This window comes from Theobroma cacao, chromosome 4, assembly GCF_000208745.1.
Source record: "Theobroma cacao cultivar B97-61/B2 chromosome 4, Criollo_cocoa_genome_V2, whole genome shotgun sequence".
NCBI lineage: Eukaryota > Viridiplantae > Streptophyta > Magnoliopsida > Malvales > Malvaceae > Theobroma > Theobroma cacao.
The window spans coordinates 1930245-1948687 of NC_030853.1; the positions used below are offsets into that span (position 1 = coordinate 1930245).

Genomic DNA, 18443 nt, shown 5'->3' on the forward strand with positions numbered 1-18443 from the left:
ATAATCTTAGAGCAGAATCCTCATCAATAACATGATTAAACACATTATCTCCAATGCAAAGCCGAATAGTGCTCACACACCTTTGCTCCAACTCTGCCCATTCAACATCCTTCATGTTATCTGGTTGCCCTTCCTCTTTTCCTAGCAAGGGGCGCATTAAACCTTGCTGTACAAGGAGATCTTTCATCCTTCTTTGCCACTGCGTGAAACTAGTCTTCCCATCAAACTTCTCAATTGAAAAATTCGTAGAACTAGTAACTTTCGACATCCTTGTTAAATCTTGAATTTACCGAACCCGAAGCTCTGATACCAGTTTGTTGTGAAAATTGCCCAAGAATCAACAAAGATAAAATCCAGAGAAAATAAGCAAATAAAAAAACACAAGAATTTACGTGGTTCGGCCTCTTACCTACGTCCACTGAGTGAAACTGTTCTTCTATTATTGAGAATTTAAAGTACAATAAATTGACCTTTATGGTTCCCCAAAACAACCCAAGATCCCTTGCACACTCTTCCTCAATAACCTCCCAAGAACATTCACTCAAACCACTCTAGCTCCACCTAGAGCAAAAGATAGAGTTACAAGATGTTCCCTCTCTAGAGCTCTCAAAGCACTACTTTCAATTCTAAAGCCTAGAAATCCACTTTTATAGTATAAAAGTTCAAAGTAGAATATGATTAGGATTCGATGTGGAATAACAAGTTTAAAACCATACAATTACTTAATATTGTATACAAACAAAAATCCTAATCAAATAAGATCTAGAATTCTAGTCAACCTAAAACTCAACATCTTCATTCTCATCGCCATTATGGTTCATTCATTGCCTTCACTAACAGCAAGACATGACTTTCTGTATTTTCTATCCATCATCTTCAATTGTACATGTAATTTAGTTCAACTTATAATGGGGTTTGTAGCATAAAGAACCTTCCCAAGTGGCTCATAGAATATGCTAACACTAACACCTTCAAAACTACATAAAAGTTGTCTTGGTTTTTTTTTTTTTGAAAGGCAATATAATGATTTACAATATCAAAAGAATGGGATAAGTATATCCTTGTATAAAAATTAGATTCACTGCCATAAAAAAACTACAGAGAATAAAAAAATAGTGTTTTCTATACATAAAATAGTGCCTAAATCAGTTTCCTATTTTAAGATCTTTTAGTCAAAAGAAATCAATTGAAAATAAACACACGAATGAACCGAAAATGCAACAGAAACAGAGGTTAGTCAGCTATAGGATTAACCTAGAAAAGTTCACTAGCTCGAGACACACTTTCTTTGGCCAGTTGATCTGCCTCCTTATTGGTAGAACGAGTTATATGTGTAATGTCACACTTGTTAATTTTGCCAAGAATTGTACAAATTTGGGTAATCAATTTCCTTAATCTCTAGGGAACATTTTAAGGATTGGTAATCCATTTAATAACATTGAAGTTGTCACATTCAAGGAGGAGAGACTAAGAAAAACACCACTTGGATGTAGTAAAACAAAATCATTGCTTTTTTAATCGTAAGTGTCACGATTCAAATTTCGGGCCATGACCGATGCATGGGCCCAATGGACGTAGTCCACTAAGCCCAAGCAAGCCTATTAATCTGACATGTTCATCATTCCATCATAAACTACTAAGTCATCTATCATAACTTAGAATCAAAATAATATTAAGCATTGCCAATTCATACTGGCATACCAAAAAGGTGTATATACATTGTCTACACATGTATCTTAATAATTCACATTAGTTTCGTCTATACACAACAAAAGGAGACTCGATGTCCAGCGGAGAGACTCGGACGAATGTACAGCTACTGAATGTCGAGACACCTACCAAAAGATGGATACAAGTCCACGAGGACACCTCGTCCTAGTTACCGACTGTTTGTTAATCTGAAAACATGAAGTTGAAAGCGGTGAGCATAAACTCAGTGAGTGAACAAGAAGGGAACAAGCATACCATAAGGAATGTTTATCGAAATCATAATGCACTCATTTTCTCAAAATAATGCAATTTGTTTTAGTTCTTAGTAGAACCCCTCATGAGTAAATCACTTAAAAGATCCATACTCAACTATGGTACCAAAGAATTAAAAAATATCGCAAAACCTACAAGTTAGCCAAAATAGACAGAAAGTTTCTCGCTGTAGCGAACTTCATTCTCGCTGCAGCGAGAACCAGGTCAAGTAAAGGCCCTCAAACCTAAGAGTTTCTCACTACAGCAAGAGTCAGAACATCAAGGAAAAAGTCTCATTTTTCTTTAAAACAAGCCATCCTGCTAAAATAACAATAGCAACATGTAACACATGTAAACTCCCAATTTCAACAAATCAAATGCTCACATATTTGCATTTACAACCATATACCATATATGTATATATATATCAATCATCATGTACACCCTCCCATCATCATCATCTCATATGCAATGGATTATGTGCACTCCCACTCGCACATAACCGAGTCAGCAACAGCTTATGTGCACTCCTACTCGCACATAGCCGGGTCAGCAATGGCTTATGTGCACTCCTACTCGCACATAGCCGGGTCCACATCAACATGCAAAGAAACATCCAATGCATATCATGCATTTTATCATATTATGATAACACATAAACCATTGTATAGTACATTTTCACAATATAAAATCATTTTACTAAAAGCTTGTTCCCAAGGTACATTTTCTAAGACAAGTTCGATAGAATCTTTCATATTCCCCAAAACAAGTTTGAAATGCAAGTCCACTCATCGGTATTCGTTGAGCCTTTAGCCGATTCTTAATTCCCCTAATGATCCAATTGGGGTGATGGGTCTTCGTTAGCACCTACTATCAAATTAACATTTCCATAATGTCAATTTACATACTATAAACCCTAAAAGCTATCTTTTAGCTAGCTTTCAATTGCCATTTAAATGGCCATCCATTTTCACTTTCCTATCACTCCAAAGTGAATTAACAATCTCAACTACAAAATATTCACAAATCAAATCTCTAGTCATTCTCAACACTTAAAACCCAATACTAGTTTACTACTCACCTTGATAGCTTTGTAACTTTGAACTTCTTTCCAAAAGCTCTCAAGCTATTAATAAAGCTTCCTCTTTCTCTCTCTAAAACACCTAACTAGTGAAATATTATGGAAACAAGATTTTCATCATTTTCAAGGGTTTTAAAGTGAGAGAGTGGAAGAATACAAGGGTTCTAGTCAAAAGGGCACCAGGGTATGAAAATTAGAGTTAGAGAGAGAAAGTTATGAAAGCTTCACATCAAGCTTCCATAGAGAAATTGAAGAAACGTGAGAGGGAGGGGAACAAGAAGAGGAAGTTGCTGAAAATCCCAAGAATCTACTGGAAAGAGAGGATATTTATGGCCAAGCTTATCCATTCCCTTAGAAATTACTAAAATGCCCTTCCACAAATTAGCTTAATCCTTGAAATCCCACACTTTTTCTTCAATTTTCCCACCTAAGGTTTGTGTTCTTTCCTTTCTTCTTCACTTCATGCTTTGGTCGGCCATATGGGTGAGACTAAGAAAGTTTTAAATAAATTTTACAAGGAAATTCTAGAATAATCCAAGCTTGACACATGACATGTTTTCATTGGTCCATGTGTAATACTTGTCCATTAAGCAATCTCTCTCCACCACATAAAATGTTTCAATTATCCACAATGTAAAATGTTAATGGCTGAAATTCATGGGTATGACAAGTGTCAGGTGGTGTAAAATTCTAAAAATTCTCATTTTGTCCTCGGGTGACAAAATTACCATTTTGCCCCTAAAACATGAACATCATCAAAATTTTTATTTCCTTGTCATTTCACCCATATTTTCATCATTCATTTATGCTTTATGCCTACTTAAGCCATAATATTGTTTAAAACTTACTTTTATGGGCTTATTGAGAAAATGACGAAATTACCTATAATTAGGGATATCGCGTATATTTCTATCTACGAGTCTATACAAGGTTTAGTACTTATAAGCTGATGCTAAATAGTAGCCTTTTTACCATTGAGAGCTTCAGCTCTTTTCCATGCATTTGCAAACATAGTACCAAAGCTATTCTCATTTAGTCAATGGTTAAAAAATCGAAAAGGTTTAGGTCCCCAATTATAACTTTTCAAGCTAATCATAACTGAATTATGATCGAAGATAGAACTAGAGAGACATTTCTCAACCAAGTTGGGGAATTTATCCAGAATTTCAATCGCAACTAGAAATCCATCGAAATTGCTGAATGTAGCATTTTCTCGGTTGCTACACCATGTAAATTTACTACCAGTTAAAGGAATGTACATCAACCCAGCCTCTTTAATAAAACACAGAAATGGGCCATTGATATATCCATAGTTTTATAGCTAGTTCCTTTTTCCATATTTCTAATAGCATTGAAATCACCACCTAAACACTAAATAGCTTCCCAAGTTCTCAAGTGACTAAGAAGGTTTTCCTAAAAAAAAAAATTGACCTTTCTTCTCATCATTAGGCGCATAAATATTCCCAAGACCATAGGTACCACTAAATCCTTGTATCTTGCCCACTACATGAACAAAACGTCTATTAGCAATCGAATGTTTTGTAATAAAATAATTTTGACAGTGGATGGTAATCAAGCCTCCAGATACACCAACTGAGTTAGGAACCAACCAATTACTGTTACCTCTTCCCTACAAACACCTAACAATACTATCACTAACATTATTTATTTTTGTTTCTTGCAAGAAAAGACTTTCGGCTTGCAACTAACTGAGAGGCATTTCATGGCTCACTTTTTTTCAAGCCTCCCAAGACCACAGATATTCCAAGTAATGATAGACATAGAGAAGATGGAAAAACAAAGCAAATAAGGAAAGGGCCAAAAGGTACCATACTTGGCTAGGGATTTTTGAGGTTGACCGCACCATGGGTCTCCTCCTCTAAGCCCAAGAAGATGCTAATTTAATCACTATCACAATGTGCAACCGCCATCTCAAAATCTTTCTTAACTGCTAAAGTATCTTTTGCCTTTTTGATAATTAGAGAATTCCGTCTAACAATATCGTTATTAGAAATTGGCTTAGTATTAATCTCGATATTTTCATTTGAAATTCTATAGGGATCGTTAGTCATAGACTTAGTCACTCGTTTGCTAGTCCCATACCAAGGATTCTTTCTCCTAGAATGTCTAATTGGAGCGTTTTCATCCACATTGCAATCCTCTGCTCGATTAGTATTTGGCATTGAGGCAACCAAAACATGCTTACTCATAAGGTCAATAACTTCATTTTTGGCGACATCTCTACTTCCATCTTTAACAACCTTTTTGTATTCATGATTCTTTTTTACAGCATCAAAACCAACAAAACATGAAAAGGCCAATCGAATTTTGTCATCTATGTGGTTCAAACTTTCTATTAGATAATCCCCGATTTCCATGGCAACCTTGTTGTAACTCCTAATTTCCATGGCTATTTCCCCCTCTTTCTTGGTTTGTTGGAACAAGAGGTGCCTTCTCTCGTATCTATCAACACTGTGGGCTTCAATAAAACAAGTTTTTTCGAAGCGGTAGAGGTCATTTTGGGTAATCTCCACTAACCTATCCTTAGTACCCAAAGGGTTGCTTTTAGTCACAAGCTTGGGAACAACTCAATTAGCCCAGGTTGATTACTGTTATGTTTGTTAGAAAGTGACATACTTTTGGTGGCTCAATTTCTTGGGTGTTGAGTTGAGGCTTGAGGAGTACTATGAACTTTATCAACCAAAGCGTAGCCCATTACCCCTGTTTGGAATTCAAAATTTGAATTTACCCATTCGAATGGTTCCATCATTACCGGTTCCATAGATTTTTCACCGGTGTTTTCTTGGAAGATGATTATTGGCAATTGGATCCATGTATAAGAAGCAGTCGAGAGCAGATTAGTTGCTGGATCCAACACCTGTGTGTCAACCTTGAGTCTTAGCACTATACAACATTTGTTAATGGAGAATTCTTTCCATTCAGGGATAATTCTTTGCTTATCAATCATGATTAAATCTCTTGCACTGTCAAACCTATGTCAGATAGTGCTACTAACCTTGATCACACAGCCCTAGAGTCCCCCTATACATTAAAATGTTGATTCACTTTAAAGGTAGAGAGGGAGATTTTCAATAGTTAAACAAACCGGTTTCTCACCTTTCTCCTCCACAAGATGATATGGGGTAACAGAAACAAACCAGTCAGAGAACAAATTAAAAAAATCATTTAGAGCGATTTTCATTTCCTCCACATCCCTAAAAGTTATTAGAGCCTTAAGAACTCCCTAAGTTCAAATTGTGATAGGGATTCTCTCTTGGAAAAGTCTAGCTTGAATGTTCCTGAGAGGGAAATACCTTTAATGTGGTAATAGAGGTTCTCTGTAACCATTCTGTGTCAGCTATCAGCATGTCAACATTTAAGTTCATAGGGTTAGCGAGGGGTTTGACCTTTCCAGGTGGTGGTTTGTTAGAAACACAACCATTCCTCGGAGTCATAATTACTTTAAATGTCTTTTTGCTTTGGACCTTGGCCTCAATTGTAGTTTCTTTAGAACATTCCATTTGCTTCAATGAGATAGCCCTATTCACCAACAACTTAAGCCCATCAAGAATCATCCTAGCACCTAATGAGATAGCTTGCTGCATTTTTTCAACCAAGCAATACCTAACAAAGCCAAAAACTGTCTTGCTATTTTGACCATTTGAACACGGCTTCCAGATGAAAGAGTGGACAACCACCCCGTAGACTTGAAAAGCATCAATGATTTGTTTCCAAGTTACTTGAGGACAAAGATTTGCAATAGACATCGATAATAGTTTATTTTTCCATTGTCTATTGTAGATCCTATTACTTTGTTTACCCTTGCATTTGCCGTTGTGTCGATCACCAACCTTTACCTTCACCATCCGTACTATTCTTCTACCCATTTCTCAATTTTTTTAAGAATTGGAATCTGGCTGTATATGGGATTGAATAGAGTTATGGTGTTTGTTTTTGTAAAGGAAGAATATAGGTTTATAGTGCAAGGTCCAAGGTGATCAAAGTTGTCTTGGGTTGTTAGGGTTCAAGTTTGTAACTTTTAAGTCCTCATTTTATTTTAACTCCAAAAAGCGAGCTCCACCAGTGTAAGTGTGTCTCCAAAACAGGGGCTGTAAACCAACTTGTGCCCATGTTTATTGTTAATTAGAATTTTCATTAGTTAAGTAGACATAACATTGCAAAGCCTTTTAACTCAGAAATTAGAATTTTCATTAGTTAAATAATATAGAGAGAGAAGGCATGAGAGATATAGACTAAGAAACAAAAAAAAGGGTAAAACATTTACTCCGGATTCGTTAATTGTGTATTTCCCAGAAAAGGCTCTTAGTCAAAATATAATTTTCGTTTGGACATAACTTCTCAAAAAAAGTGTTTTCTTACCTTCTTTCCCTCCCCTTCAACTCTTCGAAGAAAGAAAAAACAAGGGACAATTGAAAAGTGTTAATCATACATGTTAAAAGTTGCATATTTATGTATTCACATGAAAATGAGCGCATTATAGAATCATGGTGATGAGTTATGGTAGTAAAGCTGATATTACCTAGGCACCTGCATATACTATTAAGATATATTAAATAATTATTGTGTTAAACTCATATTACATAGGCATAAAAGCCACTCATTGTTGAATTTTGGGTGTATGTAAATACTAATAAAAGACTTACTGAACTTTAGGATAGTCATACATGCAAAGAGAGCTGACTTTGTCATCCCATAACCCTACTTCCTCATTTCTAAGATTCGAATTCGATATCTTAAATTAAAATGCCAAATTTTACCCGTTGAGCCTTTTTTTAATGACTAGGATGTATATTTTTCTGTATAGAAAAGTATTTATGTTGTCTATCTCCAAGTCTATTCCAAATCCAAGCTTAGAGTATGTAAATGTTTATGTAATTCATTAAACATGGTATCTGCTGCAACTTGAAATAAGAAATGAAGTTAATTTACGCACTTAAAACTTGTTTTGTGCAAAAAGATTTTCCCTTTTTCTTGGGCCAATCATATTAGCATTAATTTACTAGAAGTGGACTTAATTGATCATTAATTCAATCATTTCAAGCTTACCGTATTGATTGGCTTGCAAACTTTTTCGCCACTTTGATACCATAGAAAAGTAACCTTTTCGATGCCTCGCTTCTCAATTCCTTGCCCTTTAGGCCAATATAATACTTTTGAAAAACGATCACCGAGGCGATTCAAAGCAAATCCATTGGTTACAGTTGGAATTTCCTTTCATAGAGTCATTTTTAATTAACAGATCTTGGAAAACTAATTCGAGTAGCTTTAGCAAAAGTAGATGCTTAACATAATCCTTTTTTCCTCCCTTTTACATCATTTTGATTGTCATAGAAATGTCCGTGTAATGGGGCATATTGATGACAAACAGGTCTCGTCCAGATAGGACTGGTTATTATTTTAACCCCTTCTTACATTCTTGGTAACTTACAAGAAGTTTAGTCAAGACAATAATATTATTTTAGGGACAAGACATGGGGGAAAGTTTTTAGATGGAAATTGGTTAAACTTTTGAAAAAAATCGATTAAAATAAAAAATCAAAATTAATAGATCAATACATTTTAGATGGTTTACTAGTAAGGTAGAATAAGGACTGGGTATGTGGCATTTTGCTCCGTTGTTATTGTTTCTGTCCTGTCCTATGGTGATTGTGGTTTGAGTTTGAGTTTCTATGTAAGGTGTTTTTACTTCTGTTTGCAATCTGCTCTCGAAACCATTCTGGTTTCTGTATTGGTTGGTTGTAAAGTCTTGGATGAACCAGATTGACTGAGAAAAAAAAGAAGGGAAATCCATCTAAGATTCTGTTGGGAAATTGCGAAATTGTCTCTAAAGAATTGCCCAAGATCTAACCCAATCAATAGAGTAAAGAAAGAAAGAAATCAAGCACACTCACAAGAACACAAGAATTTACGTGGTTCGGTCTTTTGATGACCTACGTCCACGGGCACAGCAACAGAGAAAAATCCACTAAGAGGAAAAATCAAGAGATTACAAGAACAGTCTCAAACTCATAACCCTTATCCCACGTACACCTAAATCACTCTCTCTAAATCTAGGCGATCATTATTCTTTAACCCATAGGGTCCTTTTATAGTGCCAAATAAAATAACCTTATCCTAATGTAATTAGGAATCTTATCCTAATATAATTAGGAATTGTTATTTTAATATAACTAGATTTAAAGACTATTTTATAAGGTATACTAATTTAATTAAAATTAAACCATCCTAATTAAATCACAATTCAAGACTATCCTAGCAAATCTCCACCTTAGGCTTGAATTCACCAAGCTCCACCTTACGAACCAATCTCTGTCGACACCGCCAATGCCCCAAAGGGCCTCAAGCACTATGAACACCGATCAAGTCCCAGCAATGCTTGAACTTTATCCCAGAAACTGACTTAGTTAGCATATCTATCGGATTTTTATCTGTAGCTATTTTCTTTACTACAATGTCACCTTTAGAAATAATCTCTCGAACGAAGTTACACGTGACTTGGATGTGTTTGGTTCTCTCATGAAACATCTGATTTTTAGTCAAATGTATAACACTTTGACTATCACAAAACACAACTATTTGTGCTTGTTCAAACCCAAGATCACTAACCAAGCCTTTAAGCCACAAAGCCTCATTCACTGCCTCGGTCACAGCCATATATTCAGCTTCAGTTCTAGACAAAGCAACGGTTGATTGAAGAACTGCTTTCCAACTGGTTGCAGATCCTGAGAGAGTGAACACATACCCCGTTCGAGATCTTTTACTATCTAGATCACCAGCAAAATCTGATTTGGAGAAGCCAACCATATTACGACTAATGTTTGCACCTCCTTCACACACTAAGCCAACTTCAATAGTAACTTTAGGTGTTTTCACAAGCTCCCATGTTTGATTCCAGTGTAGAGACTCAATCTTGTTAGAAGACTCGGCATATGTAATTTTCTCATGATAAAAGTAAGGCTCTTCAATCTCTACTTTCACAAATAAAATATAAGAATCAGAATCACCATCAATATAAGTAATGCTTTGTTGAGATACCAATTCTTGTACCTTTTGCAATTCTTTCTGGATTTCATTATCATCCCGCACTGTCACAAGAGCATTGATTACAAGCTCCACCTACTTGCCAACTTCTTGGTCTGATGTTTTTGCAATTCTAGACTTTATCCCACAAAGTAATGCAGACTTGTCAAAGGTAACATCCCGACTCGCCATAAACTTGGAGAACTTATAATCAGTACACCACAACCGATAACCCTTCATCTTATATTCATAGCCTAGGAATATGCACTATGTCGCCCTCAACTCAAGTTTACAATCACTCACATGAGCATGAATTGGATAACTAAATACTCTCAATATAGAGTAATTAGCGGGCTTACCAGACCAAACTTTCTCGGGTCTTAAATTTAATTGCAGTTGATGGAGACCGATTTACCAAGTAGTAAGCCTTGTTGATAGCTTTTGTTCAGAATACTTTGGTTAGGCCAACATTAGAGAACACGTATTTTGCTCTCTCCAGAAGTGTTTTCTTCATCCATTCTATAATACCGTTTTGATGTGGTGTTTTGTCGACAGTGCGATGTCTAACGATTTTCTCATTCTTGTAGAATAGACTAAACTCACCTTTGCAAAATTCCAAACCTTTGTTTGTTCGAAAGCTCTCGATCCTTTTCTTAGTCTACTTCTCGATCAATACCTTCCAGTGCAAAAAGGTGGTTAACACTTCAGCCTTCACAAGATACGTCCACACCTTTCTTGAAAAATCATCAATAAAGATCCGCATGTATAATGATCCACCTTTTGATGCCACCGAAGAAGGACCCCACAAATCTGAATGGATGTAGTTTACTACACTCTTGGTTCGATGAGTTGTAGTGTTAAATTTCACTATATGTTGCTCACAGAAATCTAGCTTTTCACTCTTTTGACCACATAGCAAACTACGCTTACTCAGTTTTCTAATCCCTCTCTCGCTCATATGACCCAATCTCATATGCCATAAATGTGTTACATCATCTTCAGGATCATTAGATGAGACCACAGAAACAGTTTCAATGACCGTGTTTCCCACTAGACAATAAAGGTCACCGGATAACTTGCCCTTCATGATAGTTAAGGCTCCTTTAGATACATTCAAGACACCATCTTGGCCACTATATTTGTAGCCCTTCTTATCTAACAAACTCAAGGATATTAAATTCTTTTTCATGTCAGGGACATGTTTTACCTCAAGTGTTCTTACCATACCATCAAACATCTTGATTCGAATTGTGCCAATCCCAACAACTGAGAGAGAGAAATCATCTCCTAATTGTACAGTGCCCATATCAACAGATTGATAAGTTGTAAACCAATCACGCCTAGGACATATATGAAAGCAACAAGTCGAATCCAAGATCCATGTATCCATCAGGTTACAATTAGTAATTGCAAGAACATTATCAGTTTCCTCAAAAGTATCAAAGTCATCTCCAACCACGTTTGCAGTATTCTCAGACTTATTAAACTTTTCATCATCCTTGAATTTGATACAGTCTTGACGAAAATGCCCTTTCTGACCACAATTCCAGCAAGTTTTCCCTTTTGCTCTAGATTTACCTTTTCTGTCTAAGCCTTTCTCTTTACCTCTACCTCTATTTACAACCAAACCTTCTGCTTGATTTTCATTCCGAATACCACCAACTTTCTTCTTTAATTCCTTGGAATTTAAAGATGCCCTTACATCCTCGAAAGTGAGAGTGTCTCGGCCGTAAAGCATAGTATCCACGAAATTTTCATACGATGGAGGCAAAGAACATAAAAGAATTAGGGCTAGGTCCTCATCCTCAATTTTAACATCGATATTCTTTAAATCAAGAATAACTCTATTAAATTCATCAATGTGGGTATTAACGGACGTACCTTCACTCATCTTGAGAGTATACAATCGTTGCTTCATATAAAGCCGATTCGTCAGGGACTTGGTCATATAAATACTTTCGAGTTTAAACCACACTGCAGCAGCAGATTCTTCATCCGTGACTTCTCTTAGCACCTCATCAGACAAAGCAAGGAGAATAGCACTATGTGCTTTTTCCATAAGGTCATCTTTCTCACCATCAGATAAATTCGAGGGAAGATGCTCTTTTCCCTTCAGTGCCTTCAACAGTCCTTGTTGCACTAGCAATGCGCGCATCTTAACACGCCACAGGCTGAAATCGTTTCTTCCATTAAACTTTTCAATCTCATACTTGGTCGACGAAGTTGCCATAGCGAGATTCAGATTGATCCAAGACCTTGAAGCTCTGATACCAGTTTGTTGGGAAATTGCGGAATTGTCTCTAAAGAATTGCCCAAGATCTAACCCAATCAATAGAATAAAGAAAGAAAGAAATCAAGCACACCCACAAGAACACAAGAATTTACGTGGTTCGGTCTTTTGATGACCTACGTCCACGGGCACAACAACAGAGAAAAATTCACTAAGAGAAAAATCAGGAGATTACAAGAACAGTCTCAAACTCATAACCCTTATCCCACGTACACCTAAATCACTCTCTCTAAATCTAGGTGATCATTATTCTTTAACCCATAGGGTCCTTTTATAGTGCCAAATACAATAACCTTATCCTAATGTAATTAGGAATCTTATCCTAATATAATTAGGAATTGTTATTCTAATATAACTAGATTTAAAGACTATTTTATAAGGTATACTAATTTAATTAGAATTAAACAATCCTAATTAAATCACAATTCAAGACTATCCTAACAGATTCAATTTATGATGTTGCTCAAAATTCATTGATGTATTCAATTAGCGATTTAGTAAATGTGAAATTGTCAAGAAATTCAATGTCAAATGGCAAATTCTTATTTGCACCAATCCTGCTCTTTGAATTTTATTGGATTTCTCAATCTGCAGAGCATATTCAACCTCAATTCTATATATATCAGATGGTAATAGAAGAAAATAGAGTAACTGGTAACAAGAACAAGAAATGAGAACCATGAAATTTCCTTCCTGGAAGGTGGATGAATCTACTTTTTCTATGATAAGAAAAAAAAAAATCACAAATTAACATGTTCCTTGAAAAGAGACATGTAGAAAATTAAAAACCTTTGAATTGAATGATTGCCCCATCTAATCAATCAGTGGAGTTAATCATAACTAAAGATACTGCTCAACCAAGTTCGACGTATAGTACATCCAATGAACACATCTTCACATGTGATAGCTTAGTCCTGAGATTCTCCCAGCACTGCGCATAAACATAAGGGAAGATTCATAAAAAATAATTAGGGAATTGTACAGGCTTATAAAACCACTCATTGTTGAATTTTGGGTGTATACATAACTATTAATAAAAGCATAGTTATCATTACGTACGATATTCGATACTATTGTACGATACGATATTAATAAAAAACAATACGTATCTATAATTATATTGCATTTAATCGAATATCGAAACGTATCATACAATGCAATAAATACACTTTTTATAAGCTTATATTCAATTAATTATTAAAAATTTTAATTTTTTATTATTTTTTGAATTGAAATATGAAAAATTATATTTTATGAGTTTCAATTTTTAGATTTAAAAAAATACTAAAAAATTGAATTCCTTTTTAATTGTAACATGATAATCTTTTTTAATTTTTAATTAATAACTTAATATGATGAAATGTATATTTTATTTAAAAATTTATATTATTAAAGAATATATTGAAAGTTTAAATTAAAAAAATAATCATCTTTTAAGTTTACATCTTATAATCTTCAATTCTGTTAAAAAATATAATATTTTTCAATTTTTTTCTTTATTTTATATATATAAATGTTATTTATAATTAATTTTAAAAGTTTTTTATTATATCTTGCGATACGATACAATACGATACTCGATATTCGATATTAAAAAAATAAGATTGTGATACACAATACATATTTGGATTTAACGGTGACAAATAAAAGACTTATTGAATTCTAGGGTATACATACATGCAAAGAGAGGAGACTTCTTCATCCCATAATCCTACTTTCTCATTTCAAAGAGTCGAATTTAATACCTTTTAGTAAGAATGTCAAATTTTACTCATTGAGTATTCTTTTAAGGACTTCGATATATGTTTATATATATATATATATATATATATATATAAGTATTTTTATTGTTTGTCTCCAACTTCATTCCAAACCCAGGCTTAGATTATGTAAATGTTTATGTAATTCATTAAACATGATATCTATTGCAACTTGAAATAAAAAATGGACCTAACTACACACTCAAAAAACTTGTTCTGTGTAAAAAGATTTCCCCTTTTTCTTGGGCCCACCATATTAATATTAATTTACGATAAGTGGAGGGGACAATTGAACATTAATTTAATGATTTCAAGCTGACCGAGTTGATTGGCCTGCAAACTTTTTCTCCACTTTGATACCATAAAACAGTAATCACCGAGATGATTAAAAGAAACTCCATTGATTGCGGTTGGAATTTCCTTCCATATTGAGTCGTTTTTAATTAGTACATCTCTGGAAGACTAGTTCATTTGAGTAGCTTTAACATAAGTATATGCTTTATATATCCTTTTTCCTCCCTTTAACAACATTTAATTTTATCGTCAAAGAAATGTTAGTATAATGAGGGCATATTGGCGACAAACAGATTCCATCCACACAGGACTGATTATTTTAACCCTCTCCTCACATTCTTAGAAACTTACAAAAAGTTTAGTTAACACAATAATATTATTTCATGGACAAGACTTGGGGGGAAATTTGTAGATGGAAATTTGTAAAATTTTTGATAAAAACCAATTAAAATAGAAAATGAAAATTAATATATCGATAATATTTCAGATAGTAGATTCTAAATATATAAATTAATTTAGTGAATCAATAGTTAACGAAATGGGAAAAAATTATTATAATCTTTATATTAAAGTTCCAAAGAGGATAATATTTAAAGTTAAATATTTTCATTTTTCGTATAAATGGTTTACTCAACAAGCTCTATTCCGTGATTTATGAGTTGTGACGACTTCACTTTAACTTTAACTTTAAAATATTAATGCAACTGCACTCAAGTCTTTTCCTTATTTAACTTTAAAATATTAAAATATTTTAATAATAAATTTAAGCCGACCAACTCTTTCATCATATCAGATATCAGTATATCACACCCAGGAGTATCTTATAAGGTCATTGGAGACAAATATGCCATGAGTGTGAAACAGAACAAAGTGGACTTCACAAAGTTTAGGAAACAAATATATGTTTGGAATATGTTTTATAAAGTTGAAATCATTGACCTCACCATTACCTTTCAATGACTGCCACAGCTTGAGATCGCGGAGTGTGCAAACATAGACGTCCATCAATTTTCCAGATTCTGAAGCAAGGGATAACTTCCCAAGACAACATTTTTCTTTCCAACTTTTCTTATTTCCTTTATTCTTGGTGTCGACTTTAATTCCTTCCAGGTTTAGGTGATAATTAATAAGAGTTAAACATGCTTTATCTGTAGTTTAGATTCGTTTCCAAGAGAGTTGTGTCTTAGATTTATGTAGTTTTATATGCATGGATTCGTAATTTGTGTGGACCAAAGCAAATAACTTATGTACTGCTTTATGACAACACTTAATTAAAATATAAAATTAAAGTTTCATCTCCCAGGACCTTGTAGCTTGTATAGAAATGCATACCCAACGTTGTCTCGCCAAAAACATGATGAATAGAAGAAATTAACTCCGTCAGATGAGAGCCTCTTTCCAGAAGATATTTGCCACTGTCTAATTTTACTCAGCTTCTTGGCCATAATTTTCAGAGTAATTTCCCAAAGTTTCCTATCTTGAAAGAGTTGGAAATTTTATCATGCCAATTTTCTGCTGCTAACTCAGATTATATTGGATCTGTAAAAGTTCTTGATTTGTTGCAGGTTGCTGAGATACAGCAGATCACAAGCAATTCAAGATTGAAACTAGAAACTGAACCCAAGATAGCTGTTAGCTTGGAACTGGAACTAGTTACTTTTGAATTTGGTACGTTGATTTTCTGCCTATGATTTTCATTCACATGCTTGCTAAATTTATTTGAATTATTTATTAATTATTGCACTTTTTTTTTAGTCTGAAAGTTCAAATTATCAAAATCAATTCCAGATTCTCAAAAAGAATTTTTCCCAATAGGAAAAAGAAGTTGAAAATAATGGAACAAAGTGGAAGATCAGACGACAGTAGTGTTGCAACTAACATCGAACCACTGTTATCATCTCTGGAAGTTGATTTGAGCAATGCTCGTCTATCCATGCCACCAAGCTGCTGCATATTCGAAACACCAAGCATACTCTTAAGGCACAGAGAAAACGCATTTCTTCCCAATGGCTTTTCAATTGGGCCTAGGTACCATGGAAAAGAGAATTTGGCAGCCACAGGTAAAATCAAAATCAAGTACCTGAAAGGTCTTCTGTCCAGAGTAATTACATATAAAAGTCCGGGAACAATGTCCGAAGAAGATAGCAAGAGTGAGCAACAGAAGATTTTAACTGATTGCATTGCTACCGTAAAGTCGATTGAGAAAAAGGCTAGTGATTGCTATGCAGAACATGATTATGCAGCAGAATTAGGGGGTGAATTCGTAAAACTATTGGTGCTCGATGCTTGCTTCATTATTGAGCTATTCCGTAAGTATGCTGGAGAGATCGCCAAAGAGCAGGATGACCCAATTTTCTCTACGTCTTTTAGGCTCCAATACCTGCATCATGACTTGATTTTGCTAGGAAACCAGATACCCTGGTTTGTACTTGAAACCTTGTTTGAAAAAACCAAGCACCCTGCTGAAACCAAACCCCTGGTTGAACTTGCCCTTCATTTCTTTGCTAACGTGTTTTCATCTCGTCCACTTCCAAAAGAAACAAACCTTTTTAGGGACCAAGATATCAAGCATATTCTTGATTTGTTAAGGTTATCCTTAGTTTTAACCTCGGAAGAAATAAAAAACAACCCAGGATCTGGATGGCAACCTATTCATTCCGTCACTAGACTCAAAGAAGCAGGTGTGAAATTCGTGAAAGTTGAATCAAATAGGATCTTGGATATAAAGTTCAAAAACGGTTCTCTTGAAATTCCATCCCTGCTAATTCAAGAGACAACAGAAACAATCTTACGCAACCTGATCGCCTACGAGCAATGTTTGCCGAATTGTCGGCCAATTTTCACTTGCTACGCCAAGCTCTTGGATAACCTTATTGACACCACCAACGACATGGATATACTATGCAAGAAGGAAATTTTCGATAACTGGCTGAGTCCCGAGGATGCAACCCAGTTTTTCAATAAGCTGTACAATGACACTTACGTCAAGGAATTCTATTACTCTAAACTTTGCGATGACCTGAATCGTCATTGCAAACGGGGTTGGCCTAGATGGCGTGCTTACTATGTGCAGAACTATTTTACCAAGCCCTGGGCCATTGCTGCTCAAATTTACGCTGTCATCATGTTCGTTCTCACCTTGTGGCAAACCTATATCAAAAAGGGTTGATGATTTTCCCTTTGCCTTAAAAGTGTGTCTAAATTATTTAGTTGCTTGTTTTGATATGTAAACCAAATCTATTTTAATGCAAATTAGTCAAAAAGAGAAGAGGTCGTTGATTATAACAGTATCACAATCTCCTTATTTTCTAAATAAATTTAAGTGAAAAAATCACCCTATAAACAGAAAGATAGAACACATGAACAAAATAAAACAAAAATTTGGTGAAAAATTAATTAGTCATGCATGTGGCTAAATTAAATTTATGGCACCCAAAATTTTTCATCTTATATCTCTCCTCCGCTTTCTCTTCTCTACATTATACAATGGATCATTTCCAGACTTCCTGTCAATAAATAGACAGAAGCCCCAAGTTAATATTTGCAAAGTCTCAGGTCCCAAGGACTTGGAATTGGATCTCTCTCAATTGTCAAAAGGGAATATTCGGGATGGGATGTCTGGGCTAATTCAAGCAAATTCTATATTGTAGACACCTAAAAAAATAAATAAATAAATTTAAATTATAATAAAACAAAATAAAATATATAAAAAAATAAATAAAGAAAATAATAAAAAATTAAAAAAAAAAAGAAGAGAGGTATGGCTGGGCGTACGCCCAGCCATCCCTTCCCCAACCACCATACGTGGTGTCAGAATCCCATTGTCGAGTTGTCCAAATTTTTAGATAACTTAACTGTTAAAATGGAACCTGCAAAACCAAAAAAAAGGAGAGAACTATATATCAAAAAATCTACCAACAACAAGCTACTTAAGCCACATAGAAAAAGATCCATCCACCAAAAAACACAAAAAAAACAGAGCAAAGAAAAAAAAAGAAGAAGGGGGAGAGAGAAG

General features: G+C 34.7%; 1 protein-coding gene across 1 annotated transcript; it reads left to right on the forward strand.

Annotated features, from left to right (window-relative positions):
• Positions 16263 to 17604, forward strand: LOC108661685 (UPF0481 protein At3g47200-like). Its single transcript, XM_018119337.1, has one exon. It carries the CDS (start codon positions 16263 to 16265, stop codon positions 17595 to 17597), a length of 1335 nt encoding a protein of 444 aa, XP_017974826.1. The 3' UTR covers positions 17598 to 17604.

Bases quoted from the DNA above. Each gene is read 5' to 3' on its own strand.
- LOC108661685 (XM_018119337.1), top strand. From the start codon at position 16,263: ATGGAACAAAGTGGAAGATCAGACGACAGTAGTGTTGCAACTAACATC.